Raw genomic sequence first — 13,925 nt, 5'->3', positions numbered from 1 at the left:
TTAAGCTACTGTTTGTCAGCTCCAAACCCACCTAGACTATACGTGGCAATGATGGAGCTTGAACTGTGCAAATTACATATTCCTCTGTCAGCAGATTTCTGGTTAGCATCCACCACAGGAGGCTGGAAGGCTGCAGGAGGACAAATGCCTTATTCCTTCCTCTTTGTTTCCAGCTCCTATCAGCTCTGCCTAGGCCTCACCCTTAACCCTGGTGGAAGCAGTTGATTCCATTCTCCAGCTTTTACTGCCACCCTCCCAGAACCAGCCTCGCTTGCAACCTCTCAGAGGTATTATTAGTACTGACAGCAGTGTCTGCTCCTCCAGGGTGTGTTGAAGCCCAGTTCCAAGGGGTCCTTCCCCCAAGCTTCTAGGTTCTGAAAACTCCAACTCTTCCCTGTGTCACTCCAGTCCTAGAAGGAGCAGCGACTTTCTGCAATTACATCTCTGTTCCATGCCTGTTTTTTTCAATTCTTCAACCTTTCTAATTCCTTATTTCTGTTGACATTCCAGTCTACCGAATGGGCCCTAATATAAGCAAGTTTTCAATAAATATTTGATAAATAAATGCCAGGTACTGTATTAAGCACTGGGGTTATGGCAACAAGATAGCTATCGACCCTGTCCTTCATAATTTAACCATAATTGTAAGTACTATAAAGTACTATGGCCTTACAGCAAGAACCTTAATAAGAGGCTACGAGATACATTATATTTGAAAGCCTAGAATTCGGGGTCTTTTATAGGGAGCTTCAGACTTCAGAATGTTAAAAGATTATGACCAAAAAAAAAAAGATATGACAGACCTGTACTTCAGAAAGATTAACCTAGCAGCAACTTAGTACTGTTTGGTATAAGAAGTTACTAGAGAAAATTTAAGATATGACTGTGATAATCTAGGTTAAAAGTAGAAACCCTGAAAAGGGTCACAGTAGGACTGGAATGGATAAAGTGAATACAAGAAACATGGGGAGGACAGAATCACTAGGTCTTAGTAATGACTAAATACAGAAGACTAAGGAGAATGGACTAGTCAGAGGCATCTGGATCTTTAACTCCTAATAAATTAGAAAAGCGGTAAAAGGCTAAAAGAAAGTAGATCATTTAAGAAGTGATATCCAGAAGGCAGTCTAAAATTAGAGAAGAGAAGTCAACGCTAAAGTTATAAATCTGTGAGTTGGCCACAAAGAGGAGAGCTTTTGTCTACATCTAAAATATGATTTTATACAATTCAAAATTAAGTACAATATACGTACCCCCTGAACTGATGCTCCAGGGACCAAGGCCATATTTGCACGGATTTCTTCTTCATTTAAACTCAGGCCCATGTACTGGGAGAGCTCCGGATACAATTTAGGATAGAGATCTAACATGAATGAATGAATTAAAAAAAATTAGAATATTTAAAATGAAAACTGTTGTTGTTATGGGCTTCTACTTGTGTTGAAAAAATTACGTGTATTTTATAAAATCTAGAATAAATCTAAATTAGCAATTTGGAAAATTGTCTCCTTATCTCTATGATAATTAGAAATGGGAAATATAGAAAAAGTTTAAATAGTCTAGAAATAATTTTTCCAAATAAATTATCTTGCCTTTCTTTTTTCTTAAAATAAACCTATTTGATTAGGAATTTCATAAGCATACCATTGACTCTCCACCTCAGAACTGACTAAAATGTTTACTGTCAAGCCAGCTACTTTACAACTCATTTAATAAACACTGCTATGAAATGATTCTTCTGAACTACAATCAAAAAAAAAAAATCAAAGCTTATAAAAGTGTATTTAGTATCTTACCATTTAAAAAAAAGTTAAACCACATTCCAATGAAATCTTAGAAACAATATATTTAAATATTAACAGTACTTAACTTAGTAGCAGAGTTAGGTACTATTTCCAAATGTTCTTTTTTACATGATTTGTGATTTAAAATGAATTTTCTAAAAGAATGTTACCAATAGTTATGTCTGGCTACAAAAACCTACTTAACACTCTTTTTATCTTAAGTCATATCCTAAATCCCTATAAACTTAGAAGAAAAAGGAACCAAAGAGAAGTATATGGAGACCTAATAAAGATTTCAAAATTTGGGAAGCTCCCCCAAAAGGAGGTGGTTGGAAATTTCAAACCCCACCCTCACCCCACAAAGATGGAGGACAGTTCAGAAGTTCAAGAGCAGCAGCATGGGGCACAGTTCACATACACATTTTCTTCATAAATCAATCAGTCATAAGTTAGGGATTTATGAGGGTTGAGATTTAACTTAATTCACTTAATTTTGATTAAGTTATAAAACCTATCTTCATATTCATAGTTCACTTTATTAAAGGGTTATTTTTTTTGAAGTAAACATTTTTTTCTTACTATGACTAGAACTTTAACCACATATTTTATGCTGCAGATTAAAAAAATCTTGGATTCCCTATTTCAGCAAAAGAAGACTTAAACATATTTCAGTTCAAGAAGAATGAACCCAAAGTATAAACCTACTTCCATCTTGAGAGATGGGAGCAGAAGCTTCGGACAAAATTGCTGGGTTGGCCGGGTTTGCAGAAAAGGCAGTTTGAGCCTGAAAAAGAAAAGAAGAAAATTCTAACAATGCTATATATACACTTACTTAAAATTCTTATGTAATTTACAAGTTAAATTTAGTACTTCCAAAAAGGAACTAAAACATTGAAGTCTTATTCAATAAAGTTTAATTTGGGGGCGCCTGGGTGGCTCAGTTGGTTGAGCATCTGACTCCTTCAGCTCAGGGTCTGAGATCAAGCCCTGCATCTGCTCCAGGCTCAGGGCAGAGTCTGCTTGATCTCTTTTTCCCTCTCCCTCTGCTTCTTCCCCCCACTGCTTGCACTCGCTCTTTCTCTAAAATAAATAAAATCTTTTTTTAAAAAATTTAAAGTTTAGGGGCGCCTGGGTGGCTCAGTCGTTAAGCGTCTGCCTTCGGCTCAGGTCACGATCCCAGGGACCTGGGATCGAGCCCCACATCGGGCTCCCTGCTCGGCGGGAAGCCTGCTTCTCCCTCTCCCACTCCCCGTGCTTGTGTTTGTGCTCTGGCTATCTCTCTGTCAAATAAATAAATACATAAATAATCTTTAAAAAAAAAAAAAAATTTAAAGTTTAATTTTAAACACTTTAACATGTTTTTCAAAGAAAATCTCCAAATCTAAAATACATTTCATATTCTAAGTATTTTAACACTATGGATATAAAATTTGACTACCATATGGCCAATATTTCATAGTGCTGTTGCAAATTTATTAGTATTTTCAAAATGCATTATAAAATGCATGGCTACACATTTTACATTTTCATTCTTTTTTTTACTAACTACCCTAATAATATTTTATTTGCATAAGGAAAAAGCTCAACCATATTCATACAAGTCACATATCAAAAAAACCGTAAAAATTTAAACACTAAGTTGCTAATATTTTGCCATTCTAGCATATCCTACTGAAATAATCTTCATTTTAGCAACTATAAGAAGGGGATAACACTATACTAAATACAAAAAAAACTACAAAATATCACTGCCATAAAAGAATGATTAAAATAATGTAATTTGTAACTTTTAAACAAACTTGTCAAAATCATTTTGCAATGTACCTATTTATCAAAATGCTACTCATGCTCAAGTATGCCAGGAACTCTTCTCAGGCTGCCTTCATAGCCCATGTCACATTAAGTATTCCAAGACGGAATCCTTTTTTCCTATACAGATAGATCTGACTTTCTAAAATAGCCATGTATCATTTAGAGACAAGATTGGTTGTATGGCCAATCTCTAATATCACTTTTTACTTAATTTGAAATATGTGGATTACATAATGAAGTTTATACCTATACCTTAACCTAGCCCTGAAATGAATGACAAGAGTAATCCCAAAGATGCTTGGAGTGATGGATGCTTAATTTAAATAAGTATAGCCTCAAAATGCACTGGAGCCTACTTCACTCATTTGGATTGTAAATGTCCTGATACGCTTGTACTTTAGTATTTATTGTTTTACAATTTGTCACATTCTAAATTAAAATAAAATGCAATGAAAATCTCTGTAATTTTAAATAACAGTCCACAAACTCAAAGTACATTGAATTTTCAAAGTTCTTTCACCAGCTATCAGCTAAAAGGAGCTAGGAGCCAGTGGATTACTTCTTGGATAATCTCTAAGGGAAAAAAAAACAACACTGTTCACTCAAAGGAAATGAACTTCCAAGCCATGAAAAGACATGGAGGAAACTTCAATGCATATTATTAAGTGAAAGAAACCAATCTGAAAAGCCTGGATACAGTAGGATTCCAACTGTATGACATTTTGGAAAAGGCAAACTACAGAGACAGTAAAAAGATCAGCAGTTGCCAGAGATGAGTGGGGAAGGAGGGAAGAATAGACAAAAATTTTTAGGGCAGTGTTCTATAATATAGACTTCTATATGATTATAGATTCTATACAATACTACAACGGTGCCTATATGTCATTACACATTTGTCAAAACAACACCAAGTGTGAACCCTAATGTAAACTATGGACTTTGAGTGGTGATAACAAGTCACTGTATGTTAATCAGTTGTAACAAATGTACCACTCAGGTGAGAATATTAATAGTGGGGGAAGATGTGCTATGTGTATGTGTTCGGAGAAGGGCAATTAAGATGGAATTTGTACCTTCCATTCAATTTTGCTGTGAACCTAAAACTGCTTTAAAAAATAGAATGTACTGGGGCACCTGGGTGACGCAGTCAGGTAAGGGCCTGACTTGGTTTCATCTCAGGTTGTGTATGACCTCAGCATCGTGAGACGGAGCCCCGAGTTGGGCTCTGTGCTCAGTGTATAGTCTGCTTAAGATTTTCTCTCCCTCTCCCTCTCCCCTGGTCACTCTCCTCTCTAAAATAAAAAATAATAATAAAATATATTAACTTTTTTTAAATTGTTCCTTTTTACATTGGTTATTATTTTCTATTCTTTTACTCATTGCTTTTATTCTTATCCAAGGAATACATTATATATAGAGAGCTCTCTAATAGTTATATATTTATTATATAATCTGTAATAAAAATAAAAGAGAAGAAAGATGGTACATCAAGGGCTTAAAGACTGTATGTCATTAAATGAGGCAAATTATTTCAGACTTATGTGAAATCTCAAACTATTAAAAAAAAGGGGGGGGAATGAGGTCCCCCAAGGAGCACCACAGTTACTGCTAGAGCATAAGTGTGGAGCCATGCTCACTGTCTTAGGAGTGGTAAGCACTGGGTCCTGTTACATCACTATTTCTTAAAAGCTTATTTTATATAGGTATAACAACAGACTCCTGTTAAGGATTCATAATGGACAGGGATTCAGGGATTTTATGATGCTAAAATCCAACAGCCTAATGGCTTTTGTAAAATAGTTTACAAAATATGAACTGCCAGTTCACTGCTGCAAATTAATTTAGCTTTACTGTGGTGTAACAAGGTCAGAAGATTACAAAATAAATGCTACCTATGCAGCGACATCTCAAGAACAAAAATAAACCTAAGTACCTCTCTATCAGAGAAAAGGAAACAACAAGAATAAAAACCAGCCGAAGACTATAGTGGCTAAGGCAGGAATATTTTCAAATACAGAAAGAATAAAAACTCATGTTTCCCCCTCCTTACTCATGGTTACATGTCTAGGCAGCTAACTTTCTGCTCAGAACATAAAAGGTCTTCTAATGGAAATACCCATATAATTTGCTTCTCCTTAAAGAGGTCAATGTGATGTGTTTGTAGACCTATTTTCCAATCAAACATCTGTCAATATCAACTTTCCTTTTTCTGTTTCAAAACCAAAAACCTCTGCTCAAAGTCAACCATGGTTAGAGTTCAATGCTTTTTTTTTAAAGATTTTATTTACTTGAGAGAGAGAGAGAGAGAGAGCATGAGTGGGGGGAGGGGCAGAGGGAGAGCGAAAAGCAGACTCCCTGCACAACAGGGAGCCTGATGTGGGGCTCGATCCCAGGACCCTGAGATCATGACCTGAGCTGAAAGCAGATGCTTAACAGTCCAATTCTATGAAAACTAACAAAAAAAAATGAAAAGAGATTAGTCATTCTTTCACATCCGTCTGCAAATCCTTATCATTTACTGCTCTAATGTCATATTAATGGCCTGTTATTCTTGAAGGCTACGGATTTCAGATAAACGCTTTTTTTTTTTAAAGATTTTTTATTTATTTATTTGACAGAAAGAGACACAGCGAGAGAGGGAACACAAGCAGGGGGAGTGGGAGAGGGAAAAGCAGGCTTCCCATGGAGCAGGGAGCCCGATGTGGGGCTCGATCCCAGGACCCTGGGATCATGACCTGAGCCGAAGGCAGACGCTTAACGGCTGAGCCACCCAAGCACCCCCAGATAAACGCTTTTTAAAAACAAAGTATGCTTGGTCAGATGAACTTTGCAGAAATAAAAACCCCATTAGAAAAATACTGACAAAATACTGAAGAAAGAAATAGAGCATTTAAGGTAACTAAACAAACCTCTTAACATTGAAGCATCAAAGCCTTTATTTAGCAGCTGAACAGATTTCAGAGATTTTACAAACCACATTTTAATATCCTCAGTGGATTTATGTTGGAAAATATGTGTTCATGATCTCCCACCATATTAACCCAATCACTGCTACAGGTAACAATTCCAGCCATAAAAATGCCACTATTACTGTTGGGGGTTTTCATCCTAGAAAGGCCAACATTTTGCCTAAAAGACACTTTTATACAGATGTTGCTTAAGACTTATCACAAGTTTGTAATAAATTTTTCTGCCCATTAAATAATTATTAAGAAGTAAATCTTACTTAGAGTAAACTGGGGCCAAGGCCCCAAGTAAAAGAATTCTCAGGGTAAAGAAGCTTTGAAGTACTACAAATTATCCCCAGCTAAACAGAATAAAAACTTACAAAACAGCAAGACTTGACCCCTATTCCCAAACTTTCTTAAGCAGAAGCATCTATCTTCAAAGCTAATACTTACTTGAAAGACTACAAAAAGTTTTTGACTTCATGAAATTAGAAATACTATAATATCTAACATTTAGACATTTAGAGGATCAGTACATGAAATGTCTGCCACTTATATCTAAAAGGAAACAAATGACTTCGCTTTCATTGTGCTCTTACACTACTTCAAATAGCATTCACCATTTCTGTAATTTTTTTTTTTAAACGTAATCCTTTTTTTTTTTTTAATTTTTTATTTATTTATTTGAGAGAGAGAGAGAGAGAAACAGCATGAGAGGGGATAGGGTCAGAGGGAGAAGCAGGCTCCCCGCTGAGCCGGGAGCCCAATGCGAACATCGATCCCAGGACCCTGGGATCATGACCTGAGCCGAAGGCAGTCGCTTAACCAACTGAGACACCCAGGCGCCCCATTTCTGTAATTTTTTAACTTCAAAGTAAAGGCAAAAAATTATTTTTAAATATCGGTCCTATCTGAAGATCCAAAGAACGTACTGATTTTAAACAAAACTATCACCATCAAAAGAGTCGAAGTGCATCTTACCAACTTAAGTATATGGTATTTAATTTAAATTTTAGTCTTAAAAATCCAGCTATCTTGAAAGAGTTTAAGTACAGTTTTAAAGAAATAATATCCTATGTCCATTATCTCACAGTGAAATGAAAAAGAATTGGTAGCTTTTCTGTAACTTTTTAGTCTGCAATCAATAAACTGAAAAATGTGTAAGTGTAAAAATGAATACATCTGCTATTTAAGTTCTCTGCTTCACTTCACCTACAAGTAGAATGTATGACACCGTTTATATTAAAGAAAAGTACATAAACAACTTGAACATACCTGAATAACTTTGTCTACCTTCAGGTCTTCAAGAGATGGGTACAGAGACATTTTTGCAGGATTTTTCTAAAGAAAAAACAAAAAAAATTCTATAATTCAAATTTCATTGAAATTTATTTTTTTTTAAAGATTTTATTTATCTGTCAGAGAGAGAGAGAGAGAGCGCGCACACAAGCAGGGAGAGCTGCAGGCAGGGGGAGAAGCAGGCTCCCTGCTGAGCAAAGAGCCGGATGCAGGACTCGATCCCAGAACCCTGGGATCATGACTTGAGCTAAAGGCAGATGCTTAACCAACTGAGCCACCCAGGCATCCCTGAAATTTAAATAGTATGTATAAACCAGCAATACATATAAACATCTATAAATTTTTAACACAATAAGAAACCTTTAAATTGCAAAACACATGGAAAAATATGAACATCTAGCCTATACTAAAAACTGATTACTGGTTACCAAACTGCTTCTCCCTCCCTTACTACTACTATCAAACCATATCCATTGCAGATCTTAAATTTCCCTTCAAGGAAAAGTCCCTTCATTTCAAAAGTTTAAAATCTCAAATAGAATGGTTATGTGACTTACCTAGCTTACACAAGTGCTTGGCACATAAGTAAGGATTATATCTAAACAAAAACCTAAAAGAGCTCCTATACAATATGTATGAAATCTCTATCACTAAGAAAAAAATATACATATGTATATATATGCCACCCACATATATTCTTATATTTGTATTTAAGAAAAAATATATACACCAATTGTTAATGATAATCTTTTCTTTAGGAGACATAAATGATACAGATATTAAAGGACTGAGGAATAAGATGGAAATTATTACATTTTAAACATTTCTATACTATTCAATGTTTTTTAATGACCATTGCTTTTTTTTACTTTATTACGTTATGTTAATCACCATATATTACATCATTAGTTTTTGATGTAGTGTTCCATGATTCATTTTTTGCATGTAACACACAGTGCTCCATTCAATACGTGCCCTCTTTAATACCCATCACCAGGCTAACCCATCCCCCCAACTCCTCCCCTCCAGAATCCTGTTTCTGAGTCCTTTATCTCTCATGGTTCATCTCCCCCTCTGATTCCCCCCCCTTCATTTTTCCCTTCCTACTTTTTTTAAAAAAACATATAATGTATTATTTGTTTCAGAGGTACAGGTCTGTGATTCATCAGTCTTACACAATTCACAGTGCTCACCATAGCACATACCCTCCCCAATGTCCATCACCCAGCCAACCCATCCCTCCCATGCCCCACCACTCCAGCAACCCTCAGTTTGTTTCCTGAGATTAAGAATTCCTCATATCAGTGAGATCATATAATACATGAATGACCATTGCTTTTTGTAATAATGTAATAATTTAAAACAAGTTCTCTAAAACTATCACAAGGATATGTACTTGAAAATTTTATTTCTGAGGTGAGTATCTGGTACTCTCTTTAAACCCAACAAAACAGAATATATCCCAAATTGGCATAGGGTGGGTATGTCAGAGGTTCTTGAGCTAGCTATCAATTTATTACCTCCCATCTCCAAATCTACGCATTAGGGGGCTCTGCAAATGGAGCTGGGCCCTTTAAATACTGGTCTGTGGCCACCTAGCATGAGGTTGAGCTTTGTCAGTGCAGGGAGCTGGAGATACATTGGAGGAGAAAAGGTTTTTCATTCCAGGTTCCAGTATACACTCCAGCCAGGCTCCTGCAGTACTTGCTTCTCTAGCATCTTGCTCCTGGCAGGGAGCAGCTTAAGCACCCAACTCCTCCAGTGCACAAAACCAACACCCACCCCAGCACTCTGTTGAGCAGCTTCCCAGGATGGTGCCACCTGAAAGGCATCTCCCCATGAGTAGCTTTCCCTAACACTCCCCTCAGGTGCAGCAAATTCCAAGGTGCAGCACCTTCCTGTAGCTGGCCCCCACCAGCACTCCACAGGGAGAATTTCCAGCAAGTTTGGTTTTGAGAAACCAACTTCATTATCCACTGAGCAACAACTGCACTCTCCAACAAGGCCTGGGCTGTCAGGCACAGGAAGAGGACAGCGTCTTCTTGGGGCACTCTAACTCAGCCCTGGGGATGGTAGGTACTTATGAAATCTGCTCTTCCTGTATTCATTAAAGTTCTCTTTACTCTTTACTACTTTACTTTTTACAATTCTTGTTCCTTTAATCATGTTATAATTAATAATTCTGTACATTAAATTTTCACTGTTCAAATTACTATATGGTTTCTGTTTCTGGGCTGGATGCCAAATAACTGTACTTTTAAAAAAATGTATGTACTTTGGGGCACCTGAGTGGCACAGTCAGTTAAGTGTCCAACTCTTGGTTTTGGCTAGGGTCATGATCTCAGGGTCCTGAGATGGAGCCCCGCGCATCAGGCTCCCTGCTCAGTGCAGTCTGCTTGAAATTCTCTCTCCCACTCCCTCTGCACCTCCGACCCATGTGCTCCCTCTCTCTAAAATAAATAAATCTTCAAGAAAAAATTTAGAGGGACGCCTGGGTGGTTCAGTCATTAAGTGTCTGCCTTTGGCTCGGGTCATGGTCCCAGGGTCCGGGGATCGAGCCCCGCATCGGGCTCCCTGCTCGGCGGGAAGCCTGCTTCTCTCTCTCTCGCTGTCTCTCTCTGTCAAATAAATAAAATCTTAAATAAGTAAATAAATAAATAAAAATCTGAAAAAACTTACATACTTTGCACACCATAAAATTCATTTTTAAAGTATACAATTCTACAGTTTTAATATACCTACAGTTGTGCAGCCATCCCTACCATTTATATTAGAACATTTCCATCACCCCCCAAAAAAACTCCATGCCTATCCATTCTCCCCTCCCTCCAGCTCCAGGCAACTAAAAATCTACTTTCTGCTTCCTGATTTGCCTATTCTGGACATTTAATCAAGAATCACAGAATATGTGGACTTTTATGTCTTTTCTCTTTCACTTAGTATAATGCCTTCAAAATTCATCCATGCTATATAGCATGTACCAGTACTTCATTCCTTTTAATGACTCAAAAACATTCCACACTACGGACATGCTACATTTTGGGTATCCATTCATCAGTCAGTAACATTTTGGGTTTTTACACTTTTTGACTATTAAGAACAATGCTATTAATGATGCTAATGAACATTTACATCCAAGTGTTTATGTAAACATATATATATGTTTAATTCTCTTGGTATACAGCTAAGAGTAGAATTGCTGGGTCTCATGGTTAACTCTGTTTCACTTTTTGAGGAACGGCCAAACTGGTTTCCAAAGTAACTGTACCATTTTACATTCCCACCGGCAACATGTAAGGGAGAGTTCCAATTTCTCCGTATCTTTGCCAATTCTTGCTACTGTCTTTTTTATTACAGCCATCCTAGTAGATGTGCAGTAGCATCCCACTGTAGTTTTGTATTTCTCTAATAACCAATGATGTTCAGCATCTTTTCATCTGCTTATTGGCCATTTGTAGATCTTTAGAAAAATGTCAATCCAAATCCACTATCTGAGTTACTACATTCTTTTCTTTTTCTTTTTTGACCTAATTTTCCTGGGCTAGAAATGCCAATAAAATGCCAAATAAAAATGGCCCGATACAGGGGTGCCTGGGTGGCTCAGTCGATTAATCATCTGCCTTCCACTTAGGTCATGATCTCAGGGTCCTGGGACTGGCCCCACAACAGGCCTGAGTCTGCTTCTCCCTCTCTCCCTCCCCTCCCCATTCATGCTCTTCCCCCTCTCTCAAATAAATAAAATCTTCAAAAAAAAAAAAAAAAAAAGGCCTGATACAGTTTTTAAGGGGAAAATAGAGCTTGTATCTGTAAATAAAATGCAAATTCATGAGAAAGCACAATAAGAAATGGTTTAATTCTATTAATCCAGGGAAATAAAATAGAGTACCTTTTCTGTGTCATCATTAAGCTTTTTAAAAGCATTAAGCTTTTAAAATCATTAAGCTTCCCTCTTAAACATTTTATTTACATTTCCAACCATTTTACCAACATCATAAAATCATTTTAAATTCACTGGAACAAATGTTGACTTTTAATCTAGTACTATTACTAGATTTGGTTTCTACTTCTAGTTCTGCCACTGGCCACCTACAAGATCCCCTTTTTCTCATGAAAAATGAACTGGATGAGTGGTAAATTTCAAAAATCAGTGAGCAGTGTTCTCAAACATTTTCCTCATAGAAGCTTTTCCTTAAACAAATATTAACCTAAGTTGTATGAACTCTTAGGTCACTCATTCCCCAGAAGTTACTTCATACTCACAAACACTCAAACGCAATCCCAGAAAAGAAATGGGCTTTTCAAACACTCTTTAAATAACAAATATCACTCCACCTTATGGTTTTTTAAAAATTTAGTTTCAGGTTTGCTCTAACTATGTGACCTTAACCAACTCATCATTCTTCTAAAATATAAAGGATTCCTCAATGATTTTACTTCACAAACTATTTTCGTAGTTTCATTTCACATAATTTCTTTCTAAGCATTACAACATTCTAGCCGCAAACTACTTGATATTTCCCACCGTGGTTGAGTTATTCTGTGCCCCGTATCTTTGCAAAAGCTGCTTTCTCTTCCAGGAATGTCCTTCCAGGACTCCTCTATCAAAATCCCAGTCAAGAGCCACTGCTATGAGAATACCTTTGATGACCTCAGTGTAACACTGTTTCTCTCACTTCAGAAGTTTCACTCTGCCTTATGTTATATAGTTAATGTTTCTCTCTGCTCTTAAGGTCAAGACCTTTAATTTCTTATTTATCTAGCATGATTCCTTATCCTAAAAAAGGAAGTCACATGTTTATTCAATTTTGACCAATATTGTCAAAATAGGAGTAAACAAGATATTTTCAAACATTCACTGAAAAGTTCAAATTTTCTTATCTTTCAAGTCTACATCTTTGAACACAAACTGTTCAAAGCTTTCAGGGAGAATAATAAATTCTTGTATTATTTTTCTGAAGGGCTCCCTTAACTTGTATGCATTACTCTTTGATCTAATGTCAAAAATAATTAGCCCTTTTTGAAGACCTACCAAACTACCTTTGAAAAATCCTTTCAAGTATGGTTGGAATTTCAGAATGACCAATAATGAGATTTAAGAGGATTGTGAATATAATTCTATTACGTCAGTATGTGAATTCTCATTTTACTTTCACTTAAAACTCCTCTCACATGCTATTGTACTGACTACAGAATTTTGTTTCTAGGCCTCTCCTTCAGCTGACTGAGAATCAATCACAAGGTATAGATCCCAGTGACCCTGAGATTAGTAGGCAAAGCATCTTGCCATCTACTCTACCAGAGTTTGAGAACAACATTCCTAACAGCTTTGTTTCACTGGTCTAATTCCTGGAAAGAACTGGTCTCTCCACTTACCCCTAGACCAGGTTTGGCCCACTCTAAACTCTTTGCAACCTCAAAGACTCTCAACTCTCTCCATGCATAATGAAATCCTCTGCACCCAGTGCATCCCTAGGCCTTAGAAAATAACCCCCAAGTCAGTTCTACAAAGAGGTTTCTCAGAGCTTGGAATAGTTACAGGATTTCTTTTAGAACATCTAAAAATAAAAAATACCTGACTATTCTGCCTCAGTATCAACTTTCCCATTTGACTCTCCATCTCCTCAAGGTAATGTCAGGCTAGCTTTCTCAGAGTCTTTATGTATACACAGACTAAAGGTCTCCGTAACTCAAATACCATATGTAATATTTTGTAACATCTAGTTAATTTGCTTTCTAGATGCAATACTCTGGTTCATGAGGTAGGAAACACACTAGTAAAGTGTTCCAGATAATACCATCTGGAATGGCAACACATATCATTTTCTGAGTTGTTGACCTCACTCCCTCAATCAAACCAACTGCTACAACTGATCTGCATTTTTAAAAATGATGAGTGATTAAGTTAAAATGGTATTTGTTTATTTAATCCCAGCTGTTAAAAAACAAATCATAGGATGATGAAAATTCTGGACTGTAGAATCAGTGATCTTAAACTGCAGTTACAACACGTCTGGTACTCCAGCTTTTGTAGCTGCTACCCAGAAGATACTCCTTGATTGCCTGGCTCTGGTGGCCAGCAAGG

At 36.7% G+C, this 13,925-nt stretch overlaps 1 protein-coding gene across 3 annotated transcripts in view; it reads right to left on the bottom strand.

Moving 5' to 3' along the window:
• The window catches only part of SDCBP (syndecan binding protein), a 36,451-nt gene that overhangs the window by 10,658 nt on the left and 11,868 nt on the right, over positions 1–13,925 (bottom strand). For all 3 annotated transcript variants that reach the window (XM_006739523.3, XM_081816026.1, XM_031034745.2), the window contains 3 exons: positions 7,820–7,885; positions 2,490–2,568; positions 1,254–1,363 (listed from right to left, as the gene is read on the bottom strand). In XM_006739523.3, the coding sequence (XP_006739586.1) occupies positions 1,254–1,363; positions 2,490–2,568; positions 7,820–7,870 (240 nt within the window). In that variant the 5' untranslated portion in view covers positions 7,871–7,885. Of the gene's footprint in view, positions 1–1,253; positions 1,364–2,489; positions 2,569–7,819; positions 7,886–13,925 lie in introns of those variants that run through there.

Source organism: Leptonychotes weddellii, chromosome 4 (genome assembly GCF_054177405.1).
Source record: "Leptonychotes weddellii isolate Sample4059 chromosome 4, ASM5417740v2, whole genome shotgun sequence".
In the NCBI taxonomy this organism is placed as follows: Eukaryota; Metazoa; Chordata; class Mammalia; order Carnivora; family Phocidae; genus Leptonychotes; species Leptonychotes weddellii.
Note: the sequence above shows the minus strand (reverse complement) of the source record. Positions and strands in the feature narration are given on the sequence as shown.